The sequence below is a fragment of the Anabrus simplex genome, chromosome 2, assembly GCF_040414725.1.
Source record: "Anabrus simplex isolate iqAnaSimp1 chromosome 2, ASM4041472v1, whole genome shotgun sequence".
NCBI lineage: Eukaryota > Metazoa > Arthropoda > Insecta > Orthoptera > Tettigoniidae > Anabrus > Anabrus simplex.
Window position 1 is genome coordinate 1048322851 of NC_090266.1, and position 27423 is coordinate 1048350273.

General features: G+C 39.2%; 1 protein-coding gene across 1 annotated transcript in view; it reads right to left on the minus strand.

Moving 5' to 3' along the window:
* disp (dispatched) overlaps positions 1-27423 on the minus strand; it is a 185510-nt gene that overhangs the window by 86093 nt on the left and 71994 nt on the right. Inside the window, exons 8-9 of the mRNA XM_067140121.2 lie at positions 14519-14681; positions 4324-4544 (exon numbers count right to left, since the gene is read on the minus strand). Coding sequence (XP_066996222.2) covers positions 4324-4544; positions 14519-14681 — 384 coding nt within the window. The remainder of the gene's footprint in view (positions 1-4323; positions 4545-14518; positions 14682-27423) is intronic.

The following is a 27423-nucleotide window of genomic DNA, read 5'->3' on the forward strand; positions in this document are numbered from 1 at the left end:
TCATGAAAACATAGCCTATTTGAAATGCATGTAGAGAAATGAGTTATCCGCGCTAAAAATTACATGTGAATAGCCTTTCCAAAATTTAACTAGACGCGAGAAAATATAAACTATTCTCTGTAATCAGTGATGACCTCTGCCATATCTTGAGGTGTATCACATTCTTACTTAATTTCAGTATATAACATTAAAATTAAGAGATTGTTTACTTCAGCCGTTATTTTTAACAATTAACAACCGCTATCGGCCATGTTATTTACGCATTTATTACGAAAACGTATCCCCTTTCATTTCAAATTTTCTTTATGGAACAGCAGTCGACGGGTATTACTAATCGACTCTGACATCGCCATCGAATGTCGACGAGAGAACTCGCTAGTGGACATAGCAAGGAAACGATACCGAAGATAATCGATTGCATGCAACACAATCACTGGGGTGCATAAATATCAGTAACGGAAAAAATCGTGCGCGCTTAATTGCTCGTAATAATGGATGCGTCAGTGACAGGGCTCTCGCTGTGACCGAAGGATAATACACAGTTTAATATAGGAATTTTGAAGGGACAGCAAAACATTGTCGGTATAAAGGGGTTCTCGTTATATACCGTACTCGCTATAGCGGACTTCTACTGTAACATTCAACAACAACATGTTAAACGTTAAAAGTGTTAAATTTTGACTGGTGACACCATCAACATGTTAAATGTTAAATACTGTTTCATTTAACATTGTGTCCACAGTTAATAAACATGTTAACCTTGACTTTCTTTGTTTATATATAGGTAGTTCATCATATCAATTTGTGGTAATACAGTACATTTAGGTGGTGTCTAGTATTTTTAAACAAGGACAATGGACTCAGATGAAGAGGATTTGGTCTTTGTTACTGCCACTGTTGCTTCTTGTTATGATTTAGAAATGCAGTTTTATTACATACATTTTCTCCCCTCATCCTGCTTAGTTGCTTCAAAAGCAAACCACTTTGAAGTATAAACTTCGTCTGCTCCCGCCCCCGACTTCCGACTTACCTGAATTTTTTTCAATTCTTGACTGTACTGGGAGCGGAGGGACGCTAGGTTAATTTTTCGATGCACTTGCGGGAACAATTATAGATAACATTTAGAGTTCCTGGAAACTGTCAGCTTTCTTCGCTTTATCTCTGTATTCCTTTGATGAAACATCCCAGAAACAAGGCCTTTCTATTATGTCATTAATTAAGTCCAGAGTAATCACCTTGCTCCACTCCATTTCTGACTATAAATTCTAGTATAGTGCAGAGAGAACGACACAAGTGCGCATACTGGTACCGGTACTGTATTTGTAGCTTATAACAAAGAGAATGAGTGTTGTGGAGTGTTGAACTATAATCCTACTTCATGTGAAGCACGTCTGTTGACATGGAAACAGCAAAAAAGTTGCCGAAGCTGTGCCAACATCTCACGAACAACGAACTGACTTGACATGTTTTCCACTTGGAGCGGAAAATACGCCAACATGATAAAAGTGTTAACCTCAACATTCTGAGTTAACATGCAAAGTCAATTGGAAGACAGAATCACAAATACACATGTCAATTGTAACATGTTAAATTTAACATGTTGGTGTTAAATGTTAATCAGTGGAGACCGGCCTTTAGTCGGACAATGCGGTTTCTCTCAAACTCATCTAGCAGGTCAATGCGCTGTTGGGGCATGCTGCGTGTTCACTGAATTTAGATCTGTGACTTACACTGGTCCTAAGGACTTATTTGATGTCTTGTATCTATGAATGAGTAAGAGACATTTATAACCTTTAGTGGCACTTCTATTCAAGCAATCAGCATTAAACGCAAATAAGGAGTTCACTCCACAACAAAAGAAATCTAAGAACTTGACTCATAGGCCACACTGCATCCTGCATAGTTATGACAGTCTGATCGACTCACTCGTTGCTGATACACTCCTGAACAACTTGCTAATGACTGTCTTAAAATTGATTCCAAGCTCCAGATTCACACATTTTATAGGTCAGCAGTAGATCATTGATAAAGGACCTTGTAGTTTCCACTTCAGCAGCTACTCCGTTGTTGATTGTTTACAGCAACTCTGAAGTAGCTTGGCCAACTTCGTTATCGCATGCCTCCAAATTCGCCGGGGCTATTGTTCCGATCGCCGCTGGACCCATCTTCGTTATCGCTGCTACAGTGGTACTGTTACCTCCTGCCAGTCCCTCTAGCCTCGGCCCTCAATATTATAACATATTCTAATGGTTTAATTTATGGTTTGCTTGTGAAGAGTCCGATGACTTTGCCAGATATCTTCCACTACTTAGCATATTAATTACAGTCTCTCTGTTAAGTCTTTAGTTCAGAGGCTGGTTGGACCTCAAATCACTCCATCAAAGTTTATGCAGTCATAAGGAAACTGCAAAAACCAATGGTAATACTACAATGAGGCATACAAGGTATGATGAGGAGTAAGGTAGTTTGCCATTGCTTCTCTTATTAGGGCAGAAAGCGCTATTGCAGCCCGACTGCCCCCATGAGTAGTAACTTCCATTAAAATCAATGTCATTACTCAACACTACACCCCTGTTTCCACATTGTCACAGACATACATGATACTTTGGTGGAATCTACATTTTGCTCTGGCCTGTGACAAAATATACAGTAGATGAAAAAATACTGCATCCATCAAGAAATGGCTACAGGCAGAATTAATGACTGTATGAAACACTTAAGCCGGCCCCGTGGTGTAGGGGTAGCGTGCCTGTCTCTTACCCGGAGGCCCCGGGTTCGATTCCCGGCCAGGTCAGGGATTTTTACCTGGACCTGAGGGCTGGTTCGAGGTCCACTCAGCCTGCGTGATTAGAATTGAGGAGCTATCTGACGGTGAGATAGCGGCCCCGGTCTAGAAAGCCAAGAATAACGGCCGAGAGGATTCGTCGTGTTGACCACACGACACCTCGTAATCTGCAGGCCTTCGGGCTGAGCAGCGGTCGCTTGGTAGGCCAAGGCCCTTCAAGGGCTGTAGTGCCATGGGGTTTGGTTTGGTATGAAACACTTAATAACAATCATCTCCGATGGGCAGCTGGCAATGATAAACTTTGGGTGTTTACTGAAGCTGACTAGTTTTCAGTGCAGCAATGAAGCACCTGTGCAGAATCTTGCTTATCATTTGTACTGTGAACTACAGTATAGTAATATTTACCACATGCTTTGTAACTTTTCTTCAAAAGCAGACAAAAAGAAGTATTCCAATGTTTGAGAAAATATTACTAACAAATTTCACACATAATGCATATATGCAGTAGAGTAAGTGTACAATTCTGATAATATATTCTGTTACAATTTTCATATTTATTTCTAGAACTTACGACTGTAAACCATGTGATTATAATTAGCTGTATTAGATTGTCACTAGGTCAGGATTGGACGATGTGTACGTCATTGGGTCATGTGGCCGTTCAAATAAAGCTTTCACATTGGCTACTCCTATCTCGCCTAGTCACAACCCAAGCTTTCCCCTGACCTCGAGTCAGTCGTCATGTAGCCTGCACCTCATTCATTCCGACCCCTTAGCTGATGTGGTACTTTAAAAATAACGTGTACTTCTACTGATTATCTACCTCAAGGTGATCCATACGTAAAAGCTATCATGTACAAACACCTAAAATAATACAGTAACAACAAAATAGAAAGAGATCAGTTAAACGTCTGAAGAGGATCAACACAGCCGAGTGGCAATGTCACAGGCTTCTTACCAAGGAGGCTGCGGTTTGAATCCTAGCCAATGCAAGTCAGACTTATGAAATAAAAAGTCAAGTCCTTATGATAAGACTTCCACAAAGAAATTGGAGGTCCTTCATATTTCATGTAAAATTAAGTCCTTTGGCTCTGATCATGATATTAACAGTCATATAAAACTAAAATTTGCTTGCTTTAAACATTTGAAGATAAGAGAAGTAGGGTTCCAAAAGTTGTAATCATGACAGACTTAAATAGAAGTTTATTGGTTTTTATATTTCTGGCAGTAAGAAATTTCGAGGTCATTCACAAGCAAATGAAGTAAGCAACACAAAATGTTATTTAATTTGATGTAGAAGTTCCATTTTACAACCTAGTTTTTATTCTCCAACATTTCTAGCATTAATTTGAGGAGTTCAAAGAAGCAATTTAAGGCACCCTGCTTTAATGTATTAGAAAATAAAATATGGTAAATAATATAATTATGTAATTATTCCATCCCATTAGATCGCAGCTTCAAGTATAGCTCGTGCAATGATGCAGTAGACAGAATCACTACATGGAAATTCTAAATCTACTTCAGTAAAATTTTCTTACCGTGATATCAAAACATGAAGTTCGGTTGTGAAGTAATGCAATATAGTTGCCAAGTGACCAACTACGACAGCACTTGCCACGGGTTATAGTCTGACAAAGGTTTTCAAAATCATGCCCCGTGCTCAGCATTCTATCTAAGTGGCACACAGCCAAAATAGAATCCAATGTGAATATATCTGCATTTCCAATGGATTTAAAAACTACTCTGGAATAATCTATACCTGTAAACAAGAACAAATTTAAATATATCATTTATAAAAATAGAATTTAAAAAAAATTATACAAAGTAATAGGAAAGAAAGAGTTTATACACAGCTGATGAAAGAGAAAGTGGAGAGTTGATAACACATCCAGAAGAAATAAAGAGAAGATGGAAGGAGTATTTTCATAAGATGCTAAATGTGAGAAATTGTGCAGAGGAGATGGTACTAATATGGTGTGATGTCTCAACAGCAGAAGATGATATAACAATTATTTTTTTTTTTTTGCTAGTTGCTTTACGTTGCACAGACACAGATAGGTCTTATGGCGATGATGGGACAGGAAAGGGCTAGGAGTGGGAAGGAAGCAGCTGTGGCCTTAATTAAGGTACAGCCCCAGCATTTGCCTGGTGTGAAAATGGGAAACCACGGAAAACCATCTTCAGGGCTGCCGACAGTGGGGTTCAAACCCACTATCTCCCGGATGCAAGCTCACAGCTGCACGCCCCTAACCGCACGGTCAACTCGCCCGGTGATATAACAATGTTAAGAGGTGGAATCAGCAGTCTGTAAAATGAAAATGGGGAAGGCACTGGGATGGATGAAATCAGTGTGGAAATGATAAAAAGCTGCTGGACCTACTGGACTAAGAGGGATGTGCAGATTGTTAAAGTGCATACAGAAGCAGAAACCTGTGCCAGAAGAATGGGGAAAGGGAATAATAATACCAGTCTTTAAGAAGGGGGACAAAAAGGTGTGTGATAACTAGGAAGGAATCACACTCTTATCACAAGTGGCAAAAACACTGGAAAGGATATTAGATAGGAGAATGAGAAGAACGTTAGGAGGAGAGTTGCAAGTGGAACAGTACGGTTTTGAAAGTGGACCCAATCTTCAGCATGAGGCAATTAATGGAAAAGAATTGGGAGCATGAAAAGGATCTGGTCATGGCATTCATAGATCTAACAGTGGCACACAATAGTGCTCCCAGGAAGAAGGATTGGTAAACCATGGTCAAAAAGAGACTGGGTACACAAACAGTACAAATGGTGGAAGCAATGTACAAGTGCATCAGCAACTTACAAACTCCAGTTGGAAAGACAGAATGGTTTAGAAATGAAACTGGACTAAGACAGGGGAGTGTGGTGTCACCTCTTTTGTTTCTAATGGTTATGGATGAAATTGTAAATGAAACAAAAGAAGCATATGGAAATAGGGAGATGAACTTACTACTATTTGCAGACAATATTGCGATCTGGGGAACAAACAGCAAAGAAATACAACTTCATGCACTGAATGAGAAAATTTAAAAGTATGGTAGGAAAATCAGTGCTGAGGAAAGCAAGACCATGGTGATATCAAGAGGAGAAAGACAAGGGTAAGGCTTTGTGAAAAATGTTGGCATCTAGTGACACATTTGCAGTATGACTGACAAAATTAATTAAAACTCAGCCATAGATTGCCCAACAAAGATCTGCTCCTCTAAAATGGATGCAGGCAGCCTAAATGGTGTCAAATCAAAATGTCTCCACATAGTTGCTGGGACCATATCGTCCCCACTCTGACAAATTAACAAAAGTGCAAATTGTCAAATTATCAGAAGAGCTGAAATAAGTTGTAATTGCTCATGTAAAACACACTTTTAAATTTTTGTTTACTTGTCCAATTTTCAAAACAATCATGGTGCTGAATTTGTAGTGTTAGTAGATTTAAGGCCATGTGTACAAAATAGTGTGGTACCGTTTAAAAAAAAAGTGAAGTTAGTACCATGATCCCAGAAAATATTAACGTAATGACACAGTACTTAATTTAAGTCTGATTATTAACCCTATCATTACTGAAAGTGAAAACAAAATGTCAATATTTTTAACCTTTCACGAGTTATTTGAGGTGGACAACTTTACTGAATAGCCCTGTATATGGGAGGAATCTTTGTACTAAGTTTATAAATTTATTATTTTTAGTCCTTTTATTTTTAAACCTACATTAAGTACAATAAATAATTGGTATCCCAGAGGCACGACACTGGTAATCACATTCCGCTTGTTAATTTATTGCGCATTATGTTAACAACGTCTTTGCTGGTGGTACCTAGTGTTTACAGTGCACTACGTCTTCTGGTATAGGCTAGAGCAATTTTATTACTTTCATTAATCTGTCTCTGTCTTATCCTTGCTTTGACAATGTGAAAGTGACTGAGGTATGAGCGATGCTAGTAATGCCATTCCTTATGCAGCCAGTCCCTGCTATGAATGGTGTGAAAATGTTGCTCATAGGGTCAGTTGATGCATGCATTTCAGTGGGCTTGGCAGACTAATATTTAATAGCAACTTCTGGCTCGGTGAGCAATGGGAAACTACCCCACTCCTCATTTCCCTAGTACGCCTCTTCAGTGAGCTGTTGAGGATCCAACCGGCCTTAGGGCTGAGGACTGAACATACATGTTAACAACGTTTCAATCAATCAATTAACAACTTTATTAAAGCTTCAAATTATAAATGCGAATACTATTTTCCCCACTTCTAATGTCCCGAATCTACCGAAAAATACTACCTGACATTGTCATCATATCAACTAGAAGTATTTCCATGCTGGCCGCCGGCAACCAAAGAGTGACCGTGACGATAATCATATGCTCGTGCTTCCTGTGAATGAATCACAGATACAAGTTAGATATTTTTGTGTCACAGATACGCTGGTCACAGATATTCTGAAATATCATTTAAGCTCATCTCTAACCGTGACCCATGATGATGCACGTGCTTCCTGTGACTGAATCACAGATAAAAGTCACAGATATTTCTGTGTCGCATACGCCTGTCACCGATATTCTGACATATCGGTTAAGCTCATCTCTACTTATAAGTGATTAGTAGTTAATTTTACAGTTGTATTACAATATTTACTCGTGTATATCTCATCATTGCATATAACATACACCATAATTTTTTATATGGAATTGAGGGAGAAATATAATCTCCATTTATAACTTACACCAGTTTTTCTTCACGGGTCAGTGTAAATATGACAAGGTACACCTTGCAGAATGCATGCCTACTCTCAGCTCAAGGTCAAATTGTTTTCCATAATCCTCGCCTTATTAGAGACAAAGCAGCTCTCTACCCATGATTGGTGAAAAGCAGGTAAGTAATAATAGATTCTAGGGTATTCCCTGGCCTAATGAGTTAGATGGAATGCGACACTATTGAACTGGCTGTAATTTCCATGTACCAGGATGTGGTATGTGAAAGATGTAAGGTATAAGAATGAGTCCAGTGTATTACGATACTTTCCACAGCGACTTTGTTTACAGATGAGTTAGGGAGAAGCGTTCATGTTTTACAGCAAGTTTTAAAATTTGAGTGATTGAATTTGCAAAGAAACAAGGTAATCATGCATGGGCCGAGAATTTAAAATGATGGAGTTTAATGTACACTTCTAGCGAAAACTGAAAGTTGCCCTTGATAAACAGTTTCAGGTAGACCCGTAAATAAAAAATATGCATATTATATGATGAAATATGGTAGTAGGCCTAGTATTTTTCTTCATTTTCTACATAATGAAATGGAAGCAGAAAAGACAGGGGAGTGTATTCTTCTATGAATGGAATCTTACAAACTTTAATACTTTTCTTAATAATCATTTCTTTTTTAGAATTTGTTTTATGTTGCACTGACACAGATAGGTATTATGGCGATGATGGGATAGGAAAGGCCTAGGAGTGGGACGGAAGCGGCCGTGGTCTTAATTAAGGTACAGCCCCAGCATTTGCCTGGTGTAAAAATGGGAAAACACGAAAAACCATATTCAGAGCTGCTTGTTTCCCATAATCCTCGTCTTATTACAGTCAAAGCAACTCTCTACCCATGATTGGTGAAAAGCAGGTAAGTAATAATTGATTCTAGGGTATTCCCTGGCCTAATGTGCTAGATGGAATGCGACACTATTGAACAGGCTGGAATTTCAATGTACCAGGATATGGTATGTAATGAAACTTTAATACTTTTCTTAATACTAACTTTTTTTTATTTATTTAGAATTTGCTTTACGTCACAGTGACACAGGTAGGTATTATGGCAATGATGGGAAAGGAAAGGCCTAGGATTGGGAAGGAAGCGTCCAACTCGTCCGGTTTATTAATACACAATAACATGTTACGGAACATAATAAAATACAATCTATTATGTGTAATTGCGAGCCTTTACTATTTTTAAAAAGTATGCTAATTGTAATTAAATTAAATTTACTAACATCTTGCAAATACCACACACCCTGATCTTTCGGCACGAATTTTCAGAAATAAAGTGCAAGATACAGTATCGGTCACTACTGATCTGAATCTAGGGCACTCGCCCAGGTGGCAGACTCCCCATCTGATGTTTTTCTAGCCTTTTCTTGAATGATTTCAAAGAAATTGGAAATTTAATGAACATCTCCCTTGGTAAGTTATTCCAATCACTAACTCCACTTCCTATAAACGAATATTTGCCACAATTTGTCCTCTTGAACTCCAACTTTATCTTCATATTGTTATCTTTCCTACTTTTAAAGACACCACTCAAACTTATTCGTCTACTAATGTCATTCCACGCCATCTCTCCACTGACAGCTCGAAACACACCAATTATAATTTTGAAACAATTAAGTTTATTGAAGTGGTCAACCTATTCAATACAATACATTCGTGAGAATGTTTATAACTTAAGCATGGCACTTAAATTGGGACATGTTTCGCCCTTGTTGTGAGCATCGTCAGCCTATCTCTCAGACTCAAAATCAATTGTAATTGGGATCCCGATACATTCATATTAAACCATCATATAACTAAAATAGTAGTATGAGTTAAAAATACAATGTGACAGTCCTTTACTGACAAGTAAACAAGATTTAGTGGAGTTCTTGAAAAAGTCTTTGAAATCATTCATAAGATATCTGGTGTTACCACCTATTAAAATAATTATCATGTAGTTAGGCACTCTCAGTCTTATGAAACAATGTTCAACATTTAAAGAATATATTAACACTTGATACAAAATAAACACCACGTTAAGTCACTATGTACAATACAATTAACACTTGATATAAAATAAACACCATGTTAAGACACTATGTACAGTCACAGGATAAAGATTTAAGTGAAAGGTTGTCTGGATGCTGCCGGCCCCGTGGTGTAGGGGTAGCGTGCCTGCCTCTCACCCGGAGGCCCCGGGTTCGATTCCCGGCCAGGTCAGGGATTTTTACCTGGACCTGAGGGCTGGTTCGAGGTCCACTCAGCCTACGTGATTAGAATTGAGGAGCTATCTGACGGTGAGATAGCGGCCCCGGTCTAGAAAGCCAAGCATAACGACCGAGAGGATTCGTCGTGCTGACCACACGACACCTCGTAATCTGCAGGCCTTCGGGCTGAGCAGCGGTCGCTTGGTAGGCCAAGGCCCTTCAAGGGCTGTAGTGCCATGGGGTTTGGTTTTGGTTTTTTTTTGTCTGGATGCTAATTACAATGTTTGATGTCTGATAACATCTATTAATCGTACTTGAAGGATGTTATAAAACCTCTTGATGTTTCTATAATCATAGTCGTATTTTTCTAAGTTGAAGTCTTCTTTACAAAAGGCACATCGACAGATTGTGGAATTGAAACAGCTGTGAGTTATATTGTAGCCAAGCCCTTGTCTCCTGTTCGTGAGAAATCAAATAGTTGCCATGACTTATGACTCGACCCATGTATATTCCTTAGCTGACTTCTTTGCTAGATTCAATTCTCCTTACTTCCACAGCCATTTCTAATTGTATTTCTTTCCAGTCTGCACCTCCTTCTTAATCTCTTTATTTCTTTGTTATAATAAAGTGGGTCTTTACCATTCCTTACCACCTTTAAAAGTACAAACCTGTTTTCACATTCCTCAACAATTGCTTTAAACCCATTCCAGAGTCTGTTTACATTTTTATTTATCGTTTTCCACCGATCACAGTTACTTTTTAAAAACTCCCTCATGCCTGCTTTAGCCATATCTTCCTTTCTTTCGCATTTATTTTTAACTACGATAAAAACAGCTTTGTAATCATTAATACCATCTATCACTTTGGTTTCTCTGTAGTCTTATCTGGTTTTACCAGCACCTCGTACAGTATATTCTTCCCTCTAGTTGGTTTCATCACTTTCTGAATCAGCTGTCCTTCCCTTAACTTACTTGCCATTTGTTGGTCATGCTTCCTGTCGTTTGCATTACCTTCCCAATTGACATTTGGTAAACTGAGATCTCCCACTACAATCACATTCCTTTCCATGTTGTTTCCCACATAGCTGATTATCTTATCAAATAATTTTGAATCAGTGTCAGTGCTACCCTTTCCCAGTCTGTACACTCCAAAGACATCAAGTTGCCTATTATCTTTAGAAATGAGCCTTACACCTAGAATTTCATATTTGTCATCTTTAACTTTTTCGCAGCTTACAAATTTTTCTTTCACCAGAACAAATACTCCCCCTCCTCCTATTCCTATCCTATCTCTATGATACACACTCCAGTTCCATGAGAAAATTTCTGCATACATTATATCATTTCTCAGCCATGATTCAACTCCTATTACAATATCTTGTAAGTATATATCTATTAAATTACTTAATTCCATTCCTTTCTTTACAATACTTCTACAGTTCAACGCTAACATTTTTATGTCATCCCTACTTGACTTCCAGATCACTGTACCCTTAACACTGCTCCCTAGACCACCCCGTTTCCCTGAATGTACCTCCCTATAACCCTTCTAAACAAATTTCCTAACTTATACGTACCACTGCGGTTTAAGTGAAGGCCATCTGAGCGCAGATCCCTATCTCCTACCCACCCATTAGGATCTACAAATCTCACTCCTAGTTTCCCACAAACCCACTCCATAGTCTCATTTAAATACCCAATCACCTTCTTGTAAGTATCCCTCCTACACAGTATTCCACTAATAACAATCTCCACTTCCTTAAACTGCACCCGTGCTGCATTTACCAGATCCCACACATCCCCAGCTATGTTGGTACTTATACCTGCTTGCCTTTTGTTGTTGGTACCAACGTGAAACACTACCACCTTCTCCTTTCCCTCCTCCTTCTCTTCTACTTTCTTCAACATCTGCCTTAACCTAATTCCTGGATAACATTCTACCCTGGTTCCCTTTGCTCCACACACTTTCCCCACATCCTGCATGACCAGAGCCTCAACCCTGCTCACCTCATTTGATCCCCTCCCCTCTTGGTCAGCCCTATCTTTCCTGACAGCTGCAGAAGCTACTTCCTCCTCCCTTTTCTCCTCCCATGACCCTGTTCCACCTGCCTTTTCCTATCCTCTAATCCACATTTCCTTTTCGTACCTTTTCCCTTCTTCCTACTTCCACACTTCTTAGCAACAGCTCCCCGTTCCTTATCCTGTTGTTCTACCTGGACTGACTCGTACCTATTTCTCACAGACACCTGTCCTGAATTCTGATCTTGAATAGAGCCCTTAGCCTGCAATCTCCTTCCCGTTAAAACACTCGACCACCTGTCTTCTACAATTCCCCCCTTTCCTTCCCATCCCTCTTTTATACCTACTGTATCCTGTACATTGTTTGAGGGAGGCCTACCTTCCTTCCTGTCTTCTGAGAGAATCCTAATTACCTACCTCAAACTCTCCAACTCCTCCCTCATACTCTTTAATTCCTGGCCACATCCACAGTTCCCTCACTCACACTCCTTAGCCATTCTTTACGGAAAAATGAAAAGGAAAGGAAAAATAAATAACTTATTATGTCCAAAAAAATGTGAAAGGAAAGAAATATTTTCTACGATAGTACACAAAGATCACATGAAAATTAATATTAATTAGATTAAAAATTAATTAAAATTAAAAATTAATATACTACTACACTACAATACTACTTAGTCGCACTATATTTTTATCCTACAACACCCTAACAGGATAAAAACTGCTCTTAATTATGGAATACCGAAAGGAATACACAAGAATCACACAATTCTAAACTGCAGTTACACCTATCCTACTTACAACAGAATTGTAGTAAGACAGTTTCTACAGATACTTCTACTATACTGCACAAATATTTTACAATAGAATAAGCACGCTAATTTCTATTTTTTAAAATATTGATATTTGTTTTACATCGCACAAACACAGACAGGTCTTATGGCGACGATGGGACAGGAAAGGCCTGGGAGTGGGAAGAAAGTGTCCGTGGCCTTAATTAAGGTACAACCCCAGCATTTACCTGGTGTGAAAATGGGAAACCACGGAAAACCATCTTCAGGGCTGCCGACAGTGGAGTTCGAACCCACTATCTCCCGGATGCAAGCTCACAGCTGCGTGCCCTTAACCGGGCGGCAAACTCGCCCGGTAAGCTAATTTCTAATAAGATATTACAATACACTACAATAATTTTAAACTATGTTCAGATGTATCCCAATTACAATGTGTTACTACTATGCACAAACAGAAATGAAAATAGCAAGTTTGTAATCCGCAAGAACTACTCAAAGATTATCAACAAAGCTAAATGCGTAGACAGATTATTATTAGTACTATGGTATTTTATCCTACTATGCTCTAATAGATACACACGAAAGATACACACACAAAGATACACAGGCAAGATACTATCTAAATATACCGTATTTATACTACAATTGAAGCCTCCGTGGCTCAGGCGGCAGTGCGCCAGCCTCTCACCACTGGGCTCCATGGTTCAAATCCCGGTCACTCCATGTGAGATTTGTGCTGGACAAAGCAAAGGAAGGACAGGTTTTTCTCCGGGCACTCCGGTTTTCCCTGTCATCTTTCATTCCAGCAACTCTCCAATCTCATTTCATTTCATTAAGCATTCATTAATCATTGCCCCAGAGGAGTGCGACAGGCTTCGGCAGCCGGCACAATTCCCATCCTCGCCCCTAGAAGGGGGCTTCATTCATTCCATTCCTAACCCGGTCAAATGACTGGAAACAGGCTGTGGATTTTCATTTATACTACAATTCTCAATTGAAATGTGGTTTTATGATTTTTACAGCTGGTGGATTATAATTATTTTCCCTACTATGCGGGACGGAGAGTAAAAGTGTCCTTAAAAGATGAAAAAAAAGAGGTTATCCACAATAATTTCTGTCAAATATATGTCAGGTATATCCCAGAGAATATGGTTTAAGACAACCATTGATGACAATAGATGTAATATTTCTTATCTGAACCCTTTTCATATTGCCAAACATAAGAAAAGAACGTGTAACCTACTTGTGAAACTGAAAATTGAAATTAAAACTGCAACTGGACCTGAAAATAAGTAATAATTAAAAGCAATACTCACATTTTTCTCTCTACATAAAAAACATTGCATGTGAATGCTGGGATGTATTAGTGCCACCCTCGTGGGGTTCTAGTGATTAAATTTAAAATACTAATATTTCTTTGCATAAGAATTAAAAATAATGCCATTATGCAATAAAAGAAACAAGCCTTAAATGCTGATCAGTTGATCACACTGATCTGTCATTCGAATACCTAATTATTTCAAATAAAAAATACATACCAAAACACCGAGGAGATGAGGACACTAAAAATGGAAGCAGATGGAAGACTGAAGTGAAAGGGAGAGTGTATGGCAGAGAAAGGACAGGGAAGTCATAATGTGCATTCTGTAACTTTATATAAAACAAAGAATACATACAATCATACCATGTCTACTCACATCCACAGTAATATATTTTAATACATAACTAATTGTACTTGAGCTAGATCAGGGGAAAATGACGCCAGTAAGGGCAATGCCCACCCCACCCCACCCCACCCCAACTCCCTCCCCCCAATGGCTATGGGCATGATTAGTGCTCTTAATGTTTGTGAAGGAGATTCAAAGCCTATCACTACAATGAGGTTTGGTAATACAATTTACCATTCATTGATTATAACATGCAGCAACACTGCCCACCCATAGAAGTATCAAAATAAACATAAACTCACTAGGGGAATTACAGAAGAAACCATCACTTGATAAGTGTGAATGGTTATGATGATGATGATGATGATGCTCTTCAGAACCAAGAACTTTCATCTCTCTTAGCTGAGTCCACTTTGCTTCTTCCATTTGTTCTTCATATTGATCGTCAAGTTCATCTTCCACCACCTACAAAACCAATAACACATTCAACAACTAATATTGCAAAGTTCTAACAATACATGCAATAATAAAAGACGACAGCATGGCAAGAAACAAGCTTATACTCTTAACTCGAACAATTATGGATTGAGAGAAAAAGCTTTCAGAATCTAATGGTAGAATTTAATTTGATATGCAAGAGGAAAAAGAAGGGTACAAAATATTTCCCACTGAAACTCAAGAGACATTCCATAAAGAGCTCCAAAAATTATGAATTTTTGTTAGCTCTCTATCTCCTTGATAAACATCACTCTAAGCACTCAACCTTGAACAGTTTGACAGCTGAGAAGCATGGAGAGTAAGTTGTAGAACTATGAACTTCCTACAATTCGATCACAGAACGGAAATTTCAGAAAAACATTGGATTATACAGATCAACATCTGAATATAAATTTAAAATGAGAAGCAAATTCTCATCACAAAAATATTCAAGAATAATTTTTTATATTAAATAAACAAGTATCTTCCAAAATTTAATTGCAAGATTATTTCTGTGCATTTTTATTTTTATTTCCTTTTCTCTTTCCTCTTGTCATCACCACTGTGAAACTGTGACTATAAGAAACGAGGATACAGATATTGAAGTTGCAGAGATTTTCAAGCACTTAGGAAGTGATTAATGGAAAACTTGAGACTGGATATTGGAATCAGCAATTTAAGAGTGATTTATATCATGTAGTACAGAATTTACTATGGAATAAAGATATATCAACGAAGGCTAAAGAAATGCCTAATATAACATACTATACACCTATCATGATATATGCAGCTGAGCCCTGGCAAGTGTCAAAACAGGATGAAAATCAAATACAGGCAACAGAAATGATATTTGTCAGAAGTATGTTGCAGAAGACAGGTTACAGAGAGCAAAAATACAAATTCTCATCACAATAATATCTAAGACTAAGTTTTTATATTAACCCGCGAGTGATCGCTAGCCCAACTGAAACACGAGTGGTCGCACGTGAGACTTTCTCTCACATTAAACTTCATTTAAAATAAATATATCTTCCACAGTTTTGCGGGGCATAAGTATGAACTGAATTAATGAAATGAGATGCAAAGTCTGTGTTATATATTTTAGATTAAAAAATGAAATGATTAGGTGTATATTACAGAAACAAATTACTACTTAATGGAAATTATCTATTAGTTCAGTCACATGTCAGTACGTAATATTCAAAAGAGTGCCTCAGTCCGGTGGTATTTGAAGGTGCTCAGATATATTAGCCGTAGATTTACTAGCATGTAAAAGAACAAAATTCCGGGACCTCGCCATCTGCGAAAACCATAAAACCAATAACATTTGTATTAATACAGGACTGTCTGACAGCCGGGTTGAGTAGCTCAGGCGGCTGAGGCGCTGGCCTTCTGACCCCAACTTGGCAGGCTCAATCCTGGCTCAGTCCAGTGGTATTTGAAGGTGCTCAAATATAAGCCTTGTGTCGATAGATTTACTGGCACATAAAAGAACTCCGGCACCTTGGCATCTCCGAAAACCAAAAGAGTAGTTAGTGGGACGTAAAGCCAGTAACATTATTATTATTATTATTATTATTATTATTATTATTATTATTATTATTATTAACTTTCTGACAGTCGCAATACAAATGCAAGAATATAATGCCTACAAGAGGAGAAAGTTTCCCTCTCGACTTCAACATAACACCAACGCCACTGGTCGCGCGATGAAAGAACCTCTCACACAGGGCGCACAAACTCATACAAATCTTGGTTCTAACTAGAGGAGGGGATGCTTACCCTTCAAATGTGAATCGCCTTACTCACGACAGTTAACAACTCACCTAGAAGAGGGAACAGTCACCTCCGTTGTATCACTGGGAAGTAAACTCACAATACAAAATAATGTGAGAGAAAATCTCATATAGCAACCACTTGCAGGTTAAAAAACAAATACACTGACTGACAGAGCAAATGCAACACCAAGAAGGAGTGGTCAGAACTTTATGCCAATTGCAGGGTAGACTGACATCACTGAGGTATGCTCATGATGTGAAATGCGCCGCTGTGCTGCGCACGTAGCGAACGATAAATGGGACACGGCGTTGGCGAATGGCCCACTTCATACCGTGATTTCTCAGCCGACAGTCATTGTAGAACGTGTTGTCGTGTGCCACAGGACACGTGTATAGCTAAGAATGCCAGGCCGCCGTCAACGGAGGTATTTCCAGCAGACAGACGACTTTACGAGGGGTATGGTGATCGGGCTGAGAAGGGCAGGTTGGTCGCTTCGTCAAATCGCAGCCGATACCCATAGGGATGTGTCCACGGTGCAGCGCCTGTGGCGAAGATGGTTGGCGCAGGGACATGTGGCACGTGCGAGGGGTCCAGGCGCAGCCCGAGTGACGTCAGCACGCGAGGATCGGCGCATCCGCCGCCAAGCGGTGGCAGCCCCGCACGCCACGTCAACCGCAATTCTTCAGCATGTGCAAGACACCCTGGCTGTTCCAATATCGACCAGAACAATTTCCCGTCGATTGGTTGAAGGAGGCCTGCACTCCCGGCGTCCGCTCAGAAGACTACCATTGACTCCACAGCATAGACGTGCACGCCTGGCATGGTGCCGGGCTAGAGCGACTTGGATGAGGGAATGGCGGAACGTCGTGTTCTCCGATGAGTCACGCTTCTGTTCTGTCAGTGATAGTCACCGCAGACGAGTGTGGCGTCGGCGTGGAGAAAGGTCAAATCCGGCAGTAACTGTGGAGCGCCCTACTGCTAGACAACGCGGCATCATGGTTTGGGGCGCTATTGCGTATGATTCCACGTCACCTCTAGTGCGTATTCAAGGCACGTTAAATGCCCACCGCTACGTGCAGCATGTGCTGCAGCCGGTGGCACTCCCGTACCTTCAGGGGCTGCCCAATGCTCTGTTTCAGCAGGATAATGCCCGCCCACACACTGCTCGCATCTCCCAACAGGCTCTATGAGGTGTACAGATGCTTCCGTGGCCAGCGTACTCTCCGGATCTCTCACCAATCGAACACGTGTGGGATCTCATTGGACGCCGTTTGCAAACTCTGCCCCAGCCTCGTACGGACGACCAACTGTGGCAAATGGTTGACAGAGAATGGAGAACCATCCCTCAGGACACCATCCGCACTCTTATTGACTCTGTACCTCGACGTGTTTCTGCGTGCATCGCCGCTCGCGGTGGTCCTACATCCTACTGAGTCGATGCCGTGCGCATTGTGTAACCTGCATATCGGTTTGAAATAAACATCAATTATTCTTCCGTGCCGACTCTGTTTTTTCCCCAACTTTCATCCCTTTCGAACCACTCCTCCTTGGTGTTGCATTTGCTCTGTCAGTCAGTGTATCTCACAAATATTGACGTTACAAATATTAGTAAGGTTGAGTGATAAAATGAAAAAAAAAAAATAGCCTGAAATGATTTGGATATGTGAAATGAATGGATGATGAAATGCGAAAACAAAACATTACAAATAGGAGGAAAGAGAGATTGAGGTAAACCCAATTGATGATAGACTCAGTGAGGAACAGGATAAAGTAGTGAGTACCTGAACTGGAATATAGTGGTGGATCAGGAATGTTGGAGATGTTAAGAGTAAAATGGAAAGGACTTACTTCCCTAACACAAAAGGAGAAATTATAATGATGAATCTTAAAAATTATATTGAATATTCCAGTTTGACTTCTGGCTGGGGTATGGAATTTTAACTGAAAAAGGTTAATTGCATTGGCTCGAAGATTGGGTGTTTGTGGCGTACCCAAAATTCCTGCAACTCACACGACATACAACACTACTGTCCACCACAATAACACACAGTTTTCCATACACAGCAAACACTGCCTACCCTCATCAGAGGGTCTGCCTTACAAGAGCTGCATCTGGCTGGAATAACCCCTCGAAATTATTATAGCCCTGATGAATATTTAAGAAAATTTCCAATTTTTTTTTTTTACAATCTGCTTTATGTCGCACCAACGCAGATAGGTCTCATGGCGACAATGGGATAGGAAAGGCCTACGAGTGGGTAGGAAGCGGCCGTGGCCTTAATTAGGGTACAGCCCCAGCATTTGCCTGGTGTGAAAATAGGAAACCATGGAAAACCATCTTCAGGGCTGCTGACCATGGGGTTCGAACCCACTATCTCCCGGATGCAAGCTCACAGCTGCACACCCCTAGCCACACACGGCTAAGTCGCTCGGTTCCAATATTTTGAATCAAGTTACATAGCTATGTATGTTAACTCGCATTCAATGAGAAAATTTGGAACTCTGAGTGGTATGAATTCAAACCAAGACGTATATCGAGCGCATGGACCAAACAACCACCGCTCAGCACAAAGGCATATAGACTATAAGGTGGTGCGTGGTCAATGCGAAGAATCATCTCAGCCGATAAGACTAATCTTGGCTTTATAGACTAGGGCCACTATCTCACCATCAGATAGCTCTTGAATTGTTCCCACACAGGCTGAGTGGACCTCAAACCTGCCCTCAGATCCATATAATCCCTTACATGGCTATAAAATGAAGCCAGGGCCTCCATGTAAGAGACAAGCTCACTACACCTAGACCCCAGGACTGGCTCAACTGATTTCTTAAAGTATGAATATTCTAATGAATATCCAGAGCTCTTCCAAACACCTTCAGAGTATTAGTTGGGAAGTGCTGTTACAGAAAATAATTCCAGGAGTGACTGTGAAGGGGTTGTTCTCCCTGTGAAAAATGTTTGTATTTTGATAACACTGTGAACTACCATATCTGTTGCACTTAACCAACAATAACCTTAAAACATTCAGTCAATGAGCGAATCAATGCATGCGCAGTTTCCTTTCTTTTTCGTTACCTACACCTCAATACATGGAGGCTCAATGCTCCAATCTCTATTTAATCAATCAACAATCAATCAACATTGATCTGCATTTAGGGCAGTCGCCCAGGTGGCAGATTTCCTTTCTGTTGTTTTCCTAGACTTTTCTTAAATGATTTCAAAGAATTTGGAAATTTATTGAACATTTCCCTCAGTAAATTATTCCAATCCCTAACTCTCCTACCTAGCAATAAATGTTGTGAATATTCTGATATGGTTTATTCTACACCCTGCATAGGAGTCACATTCGGATATGACATTGTATTCTTCCATGTAAGAAATTCTACTTACCTATGGAAGTTTTCAATCCCATGGTCAAACATAGATTAATGCTCAAAAGTATTTTGTGGGCAACAGTTGTTCGAAATTCTTTTAAGAAAACAGTTTAAATTACAAAACATCAGTTACAATCGTAAACATATGCATATTTGTCATAGATTTAGTATTGTTGTTATTGAAAATTATACATTTTCCAGCTAACTCATTCCTGGCTGCCAGCGTTTCACCCCAGTGTGCTAAGTTGGGCTCATCAGATGGTAAATAGCACACCTACCAACTATATTGGTATTATAAATTTACTCATTCAGGACAAATATTTTAGGTTCCCTATGGGAATCAACATCTGTATCATTCTAGAATGTCACGATACATAAAACAATCCAATATCCCCTCTATTTATATGACAGAACCAATTCCATGCCTAGAAAATTAACCTCCACACCATGTTCCATGTTTAAAGGTTGGTAATTGGTACCGTATATTGTATTTCTGGTTTGTCAGTCAACGAATATACCTGATACCGCCAGACGAGGCAAGGTTGAGGTTACTTTCGTCACTCCACAAGACCTTCGACCAATATTTGCTTTTCCTGGTCTTTCTATGTTTTCGTTTTTTTTTTTTTTTTTTTTTTTTACAATTTGCTTTACGTCGCACCGACACAGATAGGTCTTATGGCGGCGATAGGACAGGAAAGGGTTAGGAGTGGGAAGGAAGCAGCCGTGGCCTTAATTAAGGTACAGCCCCAGCATTTGCCAGGTGTGAAAATGGGAAACCACGGTAAACCATCTTCAAGGCTGCCAACAGTGAGGTTCGAACCCACTATCTTCCGAATTCTGAATACTGGCCACACTTAAGCGACTGCAGCTTTCGAGCTCAGTATTTGGTTTTCTTGAAGGTCATCTACCTTTTATATCAGCAGCTGCTAAACAACATTTTACATGAAGATCCTATCCATGGTGCTCTTGTAAACAATCCCTGACAATGCCTGAATTCCCTTGTAGATTTCTTGGGATCAGTAACTGATTGCTTACGAATTATTCTACCCAGTCGTATGGTTGTTTTCCAAGGCTGACCCAACCTGGGTTTGCTGTGTACATTTCTTTCTTGTTAACGTCGATTCCATATGTTTACCAGCAGTTGGCATATCCCAAACTCCCTAGGAACACTAGATTGGGATTTCCCTCTTTTAAGACATTTACAGCAGCCTGTCTTAGATTTACAGAATATTCCTTCCGTTTTGGCATGTTCACCACCACCTTGAAAAATAAAATATAACATATTACTCAGAATATGTTACAAAATACTTATAAGCCAATGTAAAATGTGTTTCTATGGATACCAGTACCTGTATCTCAGGCATGTGACCATGGTAACATGACAGTATACACTATATGACTTAGCTGAGGGCTCTGCCCTGTTGTCCTTCATCTACATACCGATGACAGGCTACAAAATGCTTTTAAGCTGATTTACGTCGCACCGACACAGTTAGGTCTTATGGCAACGATGGGAAGGAAGCAGCCGTCACTTTAATTATGGTATAGCCTCAGCATCTGCCTGGTGTGAAAATGGGAAACCATGGAAAACCATCTTCAGGGCTGCCGATAGTGGGGTTCGAACCCACTATCCCCCGGATGCAAGCTGACAGCTCCGTGCCCCTAACTGCATGGCCAACTTGCCTGGTCACAGAATAATTTTAAGTGCTACTGTAGAGTATCACACACTACACCAAATTGCAAATGTTTGGAAAAAAATAAGTAGAAGAATGGATATAAAAATACAGTTGGTAGTAACATAAGAAAAGGAATGGAAAGTTGTAATTACAAATGACTGTTGATATAATGGTCATAGCCACAGGACTTTCAGTATTTGGGGAGATTGAATCATCAGATGGACGTGATTTTTCTTATACAAAATCCCACATGCATCGGCTGGGATTTTAACTTCAGTCGCCTCGATGAGATGTCCATGATGAAATCACTTAGCCAAGTAAGCAACATAAGGAAACTGATCACAAACAAATGCAACCCAAAATTGATCACAAATTAACTTACAGGAAGTATCAGTGCCACTGTTCAAGAATTATATTCTGCCAACACATACTGGTACTGACAAGATATGTTTGACATCTAAGTACCTATTTGGTGAAGTTACCAGTACTAACAGAGAATGCAGGTTTGAACTGAAGGAAATTATTCATAATTCTTTGAATAATGTTTCAGAGGTTTATATGTTTAATTCTCTGAGAAAGAATCAGAATTCTATGACTGTAGCCATAACTTTTAACTTTACATCATCGAACATATTGCAGTATGATTCACTGTTAGAGGAGAATGAAAGGGGTGCCAAGTGTAGCAGGATATGCTAATCAGATCCTTACTTCACAATAAAGCATGTTGCATCATGGACAAACTTAGGAACTAGTCCTCCAAAAAATAAAACATGGCATCCCAAAAAAACTAATAGAAACACAACAAAACACTATACTTGCATAATAAATAAAAGCTTTCAACTTAGGATCAAACAAGATGCTTGTCTTTTTTATTGTAAAAGGTTTACACCAATAAATACTCTCTATAACAGAGCTGTAACTAATACTGGCAATTCAAGTACGATATTTATTAACAGCCTAACTGTCGTTGAATAATGATCAGTCATGACCATAAATCAGGGATCTCATGTTGAAAATGGAGAGAGGACCAGGTCCATTTCAAAATTACTTCCTCATCTCCTGGGATTTATTATTTTATTCAATCAATTTTGCACCAATACTTAAAATCAAGAACATGTACAAGTTCCTATATGTTGATTAATAGACTAATGATTTGAGTTTCTTTGTAAGCTGTACTTTTCAGAGCAATCAAAAAATGAATACACTCTCAACCAAACGAAGAGCTAATTATTAAAAGTACATAATATATTCTTGATCATTATAACTTCCAACAACCAACAGACTGATCAACTTTAAAATTTTATGAACTGGATATTTGGTTGGGAAATTACTTAGAAAATTATTATGGTGCCTTTACACTAATTAATTATTATGGTAAAACTTTCAATGTCCCTGTGCCAATGTATTAAAATCTACAGGTTCATTGTTACTATGTTTTACTATGTTTGTATTTTACTTTCCTGTGAGAGAGACAGAGAGAGATTTATATTACTGTTATTTTTGATGCAACAGGTTACTTGCAGAATTTTACATTTATAACAACTGAAGTTAATACAATGCTACAGACTGGCTTCACAGATAATACTGTAGTTTCCTAGAAGAATGTTTTTGTTTCTCACAGCAAAATTCCATGGAACATAAATGTACAGTTACAACAATTACTGTTATATTTTTCAGTCATTTCAAAGATTTCCTAGGTCCTGATGTGATAGCACATTATTGCAAACAAATAGTTCTTGTTCCTATAACTAACATAATACATTTGCTTTTCAAAAGTACTGACTAAAGAGATTATTAATTCTGCCTACACAGTAACAACTGATACATATTCATTGAAAAAACAAAAAATTCAACAAAATAGATTAGATCTTCCACAGTAATGGAGAGCTATTATAATCTTTTAATACCACATTTTATTAGGACAATGAACACATTGGCTTTAGAGGACAGCTTCTCCTAAAGTGGTCCTTATCTAAGACATAAGAGTCAAAAACATGTCCACCCTCAAGATCAAAACACAAATCCATTGCGAGAACAGTCAGCGCACAAGAGTATTACATCCACCTCTTTGATGATGAATTGGTTGTCTTTGAAGATGTCTGATTAGACAATTTTTTTTTTTTGCTATTTGCTTTACGTCACACCGACACAGACAGGTCTTATGGCGACGATGGGATAGGAAAGGCCTAGGAGTGAGAAGGAAGCGGCCGTGGCCTTAATTAAGGTACAGCCCCAGCATTTGCCTGGTGTGAAAATGGGAAACCACGGAAAACCATCTTCAGGGCTGCCGACAGTGGGGCTCGAACCCACTATCTCCCGATTACTGGATACTGCCCGCACTTAAGCGACTGCAGCTATCGAGCTCGGTGATTAGACAATTACTCTCCAGAGTGTTCTATCAGACGTGCCATAAACTAACTACTAAAAAGTCTCTGAATCTTAGCCATGGCTTTAGAGGATACCTTCTGAGACTTTTAACATACCCTCCCAAAGTGTGCACCATGGATCCCCACGGATACGTCAACAGTTATCAGGAGATCCGCATCTTGGTCACATATTTTTAAAATAAATAATATTATAGTTTTCTACAATGCAACTGTACAATACTGTATGTGACTACACTGGAGAAAGTTCATTTATCAGCAGGCGTAGACGATCATGAGATGACCTTGCATGAGATGGCCTTGAAACTGTTTTAAAAAAGCATGACTCCCTTTATTTTAGTCAAGGTAGTCAACTCCATTGAAAATTCTTGTCTGTTGAGGGATAAAGATAGTAACTGACTAATTAATGTAGTTGTGCAAAGTTTTTTAACATCTGCTTGGTGTGTGTGTGGATGTTGTCTTTTTCTTTTCTCTTTCCTTGAGACTACTGGTAATGATGTATTTGTATGTATGTTCAGAGACTTAAATTTGGTTGATAAGAATTTCTAGTCAACAATAGGTTTGCAACGTGTTTTAATAAAATTTAAATTGCTCCAATGTTGTACATGTGTTCTTCTTCCGCTAATTTGATGAGGGATGATGATGATTGTTGCTTAAAGGGGTCTACCATCTAGGTCATAGGTCCAACTCAGCTAATTTAATTCAGTTTTTAATATTCATTTAGTATGAGCATTCTTATAACAGGTGTTCATGTGTAACTGTGTGTTAATAACAATGTGTCTTTGGTTCTGAACATAACTAATTTTAATTTTCATGTACAGTAAAACCTCGATTATCCATTCTAATGCCCAGGAAGGGGTGAATGGTTAATTAAAAAAATGGATAATCCATACTACTAATTTTAATGGACTTTAAAGTATATAAAATACATACCGTATAACCTTAAAATGCAGTGCATTAAATCCTCTTTAAAACCAAAATGTAGTCAAAGCTACAAAAATACATACTAAATTGTAACAGTAAATGTGGTACTTCGGTGAGCAGGAGAAACGCAGGGCGTGTACCAATCTGTTGAAGTGCATACAGAGGGAGAGGGTTTATTTTAGAGAAAATCTTTCAAAAATTTTTTTTCATGAGTTTATTAATGAGTTCAAAATCATGTCACCTTTGTACAGAAGACACAGTAGAAAGTGTTTCTCGCCCTAGGGTTGGCGATGTCCTTGGATTCCGACAGTTCCTCTCTTTTCCATACCAGTGGACCACCATTCCTCCCTTGATGGAAGTTCTAGAAGATCCATTCGACGTCTAGAAGATCCATACGGTGCTGATGAAGGGCGTTGTAAATGATGAACGTGAATGAACACCGTTAAGCCTTGGGGCGAGTTGATGCAAAAACTGCTTTCGAATGAGCATATAAGTTTAACACTCATAAAATGAAAATCTACTCGAAACTTATCGCCGAATTTCAAAATAGTCACTTAAAGTTTGTGGCACTTGGCATAATGTGAAGTTATGCCACACGACTTAGTTCTTAGTTTGAAGCACCATTCAATGTAATCAATTGCACTGGAAAAAATAAGGATGTTTCACTCGTGAATTCAGACTTGTTCACGCATTGGTAATGACATGAAATAAAAATAAAACGAAATTAATCATGTATTAACAGTCCTCGGTTCGACTGTTCATAGAATCGAAACGCACAGCTGAATGTTCGTAGAATTGAAATGTACAGTTCTTAATAGAATTGAAATGCACAGTTCACATACACAGCCTACAGTTCATTACCTACAAATATTTACACAGTTCATGAAATGGTAAATTAGTGACGTAGTCGTGCTTGCAATTTGAGTAATTCTGAATTAAAGCACAGTCTCGTTAACTTGAAGTATTCAGTACTTTGTAAGGACCAAACTGTTCCAAATCCTGTCCACAACATTAAACTTTAAATTACGAGTACTTGAAAAATATTCACAAGTCTTAGACACTCGTGTAGAATAAACAGTCACTTGATGATGTTCAGATGAAGCACAATTTATATCACGCCCCGTTGGAGCAGAAGTTTATCACTCACAGTTGAAAGAAACTCGTACAAGTTCATACTCGTCGTGATTGTGTTAAAGTCCACGGACTCGAAGTATGACGGCCGCTTCACGCTATATCGCGGTCCTCGCGAACCGACTGCACGAATTCCACTGCCATGTGTGCACATACACACACTGGCCACACACTGATCTGCTAAGCGAAGCAGTACTGTATTTATATCTGATCCGTGCCTTCACATCTCATTCCATAACTTTGTCGTCTCATGTCGGATTTACATGAAATTTTGCAGGAACGTAGATGAAAGATTGGGCTACACGATGATGTGATTAATTTTATCTAATTATTATTGTGGGGAAAGTTATTATCCATAGAAACTCGAGGAACATTCCACACTAGTCTAGGCTCTGTGTGTTGCGGTGAGGCAGGCTGTGACGTCACTCGTTCTACGTCACACGCACACAGCTGTTGCTCGCTGTTCAGTCAGTCTTTTGCTGCCGGTCTGGAGCGTACCGCGTAAGTTTTTAAATTTCCATTACGGGGACTTAGTTTGTACCGCCGTTACCGGTACAAAATATTCACCTAAATTACCAGCAGACCATAAATAATTAATTTACCTGGTGTCATTTTAGCTGCTTTAAAAAAATCCGTTACTTTTTTTTGCACTCTCCTACAACTTATTTTCTTCTTTATGTCCATTCTGAGCTTTCTAATTAGCAAAGGTTGACTATGACGGACCGCAAGGCAGGTTTCAGATTCCTGTGCATTGTGAAATATTTACGATGCAGTAGGCTGTGGTGAAAATATTTAACCTTGACAGAGAATGATATGAAAGTTCTACGTACGGTACTCGGAGATGTTACACGCTACCAGATAAGTTGTAGGTATCATTCTGAAGTAGAAATGACCAGTATACGTACTCTACGCTCCGTGGGCTGGGAGAGGGCACATTACAGTACATTATTCGTCAACAATGGAATGGATAATAAAGTTTGTGACTGTTGAATTTGAATAGCATCCCTCTTCTTTCGTAACAGTTAAATGTTAAATAATTTTACACTACATAAAATTACGTAGTAAATAAATGTATGAAGTCATGTCTCCAATGCCAATTGCCGGTCTATGCACGTGTACGTACAGTAATAACTGTACGTTATGATCGTGGATTCAGGAGTCGGAGAGTCAATGTACAGTTGCTCCAAAACAGAATACTGTATCAAGATACCTTGATGTCAAGAGCCGGACTGAGTGGCTCAGGCAGTTCAGGCGATGGCCTTGTGACCCTAACTTGGCAGGTTCGATCCTAGCTCAGTCTGGTGGTATCTGAAGGTGCTCAAATACATCAGCCTTGTATCGGTAGATTTACTGGCACGTGAAAGAACTCCTCCAAGACAACATTTTGGCACCTCGGCGTCTCCGAAAACCATCAAAGTGGTTAGTGGGACGTAAAACCAATAACATTATTATTATTATTAT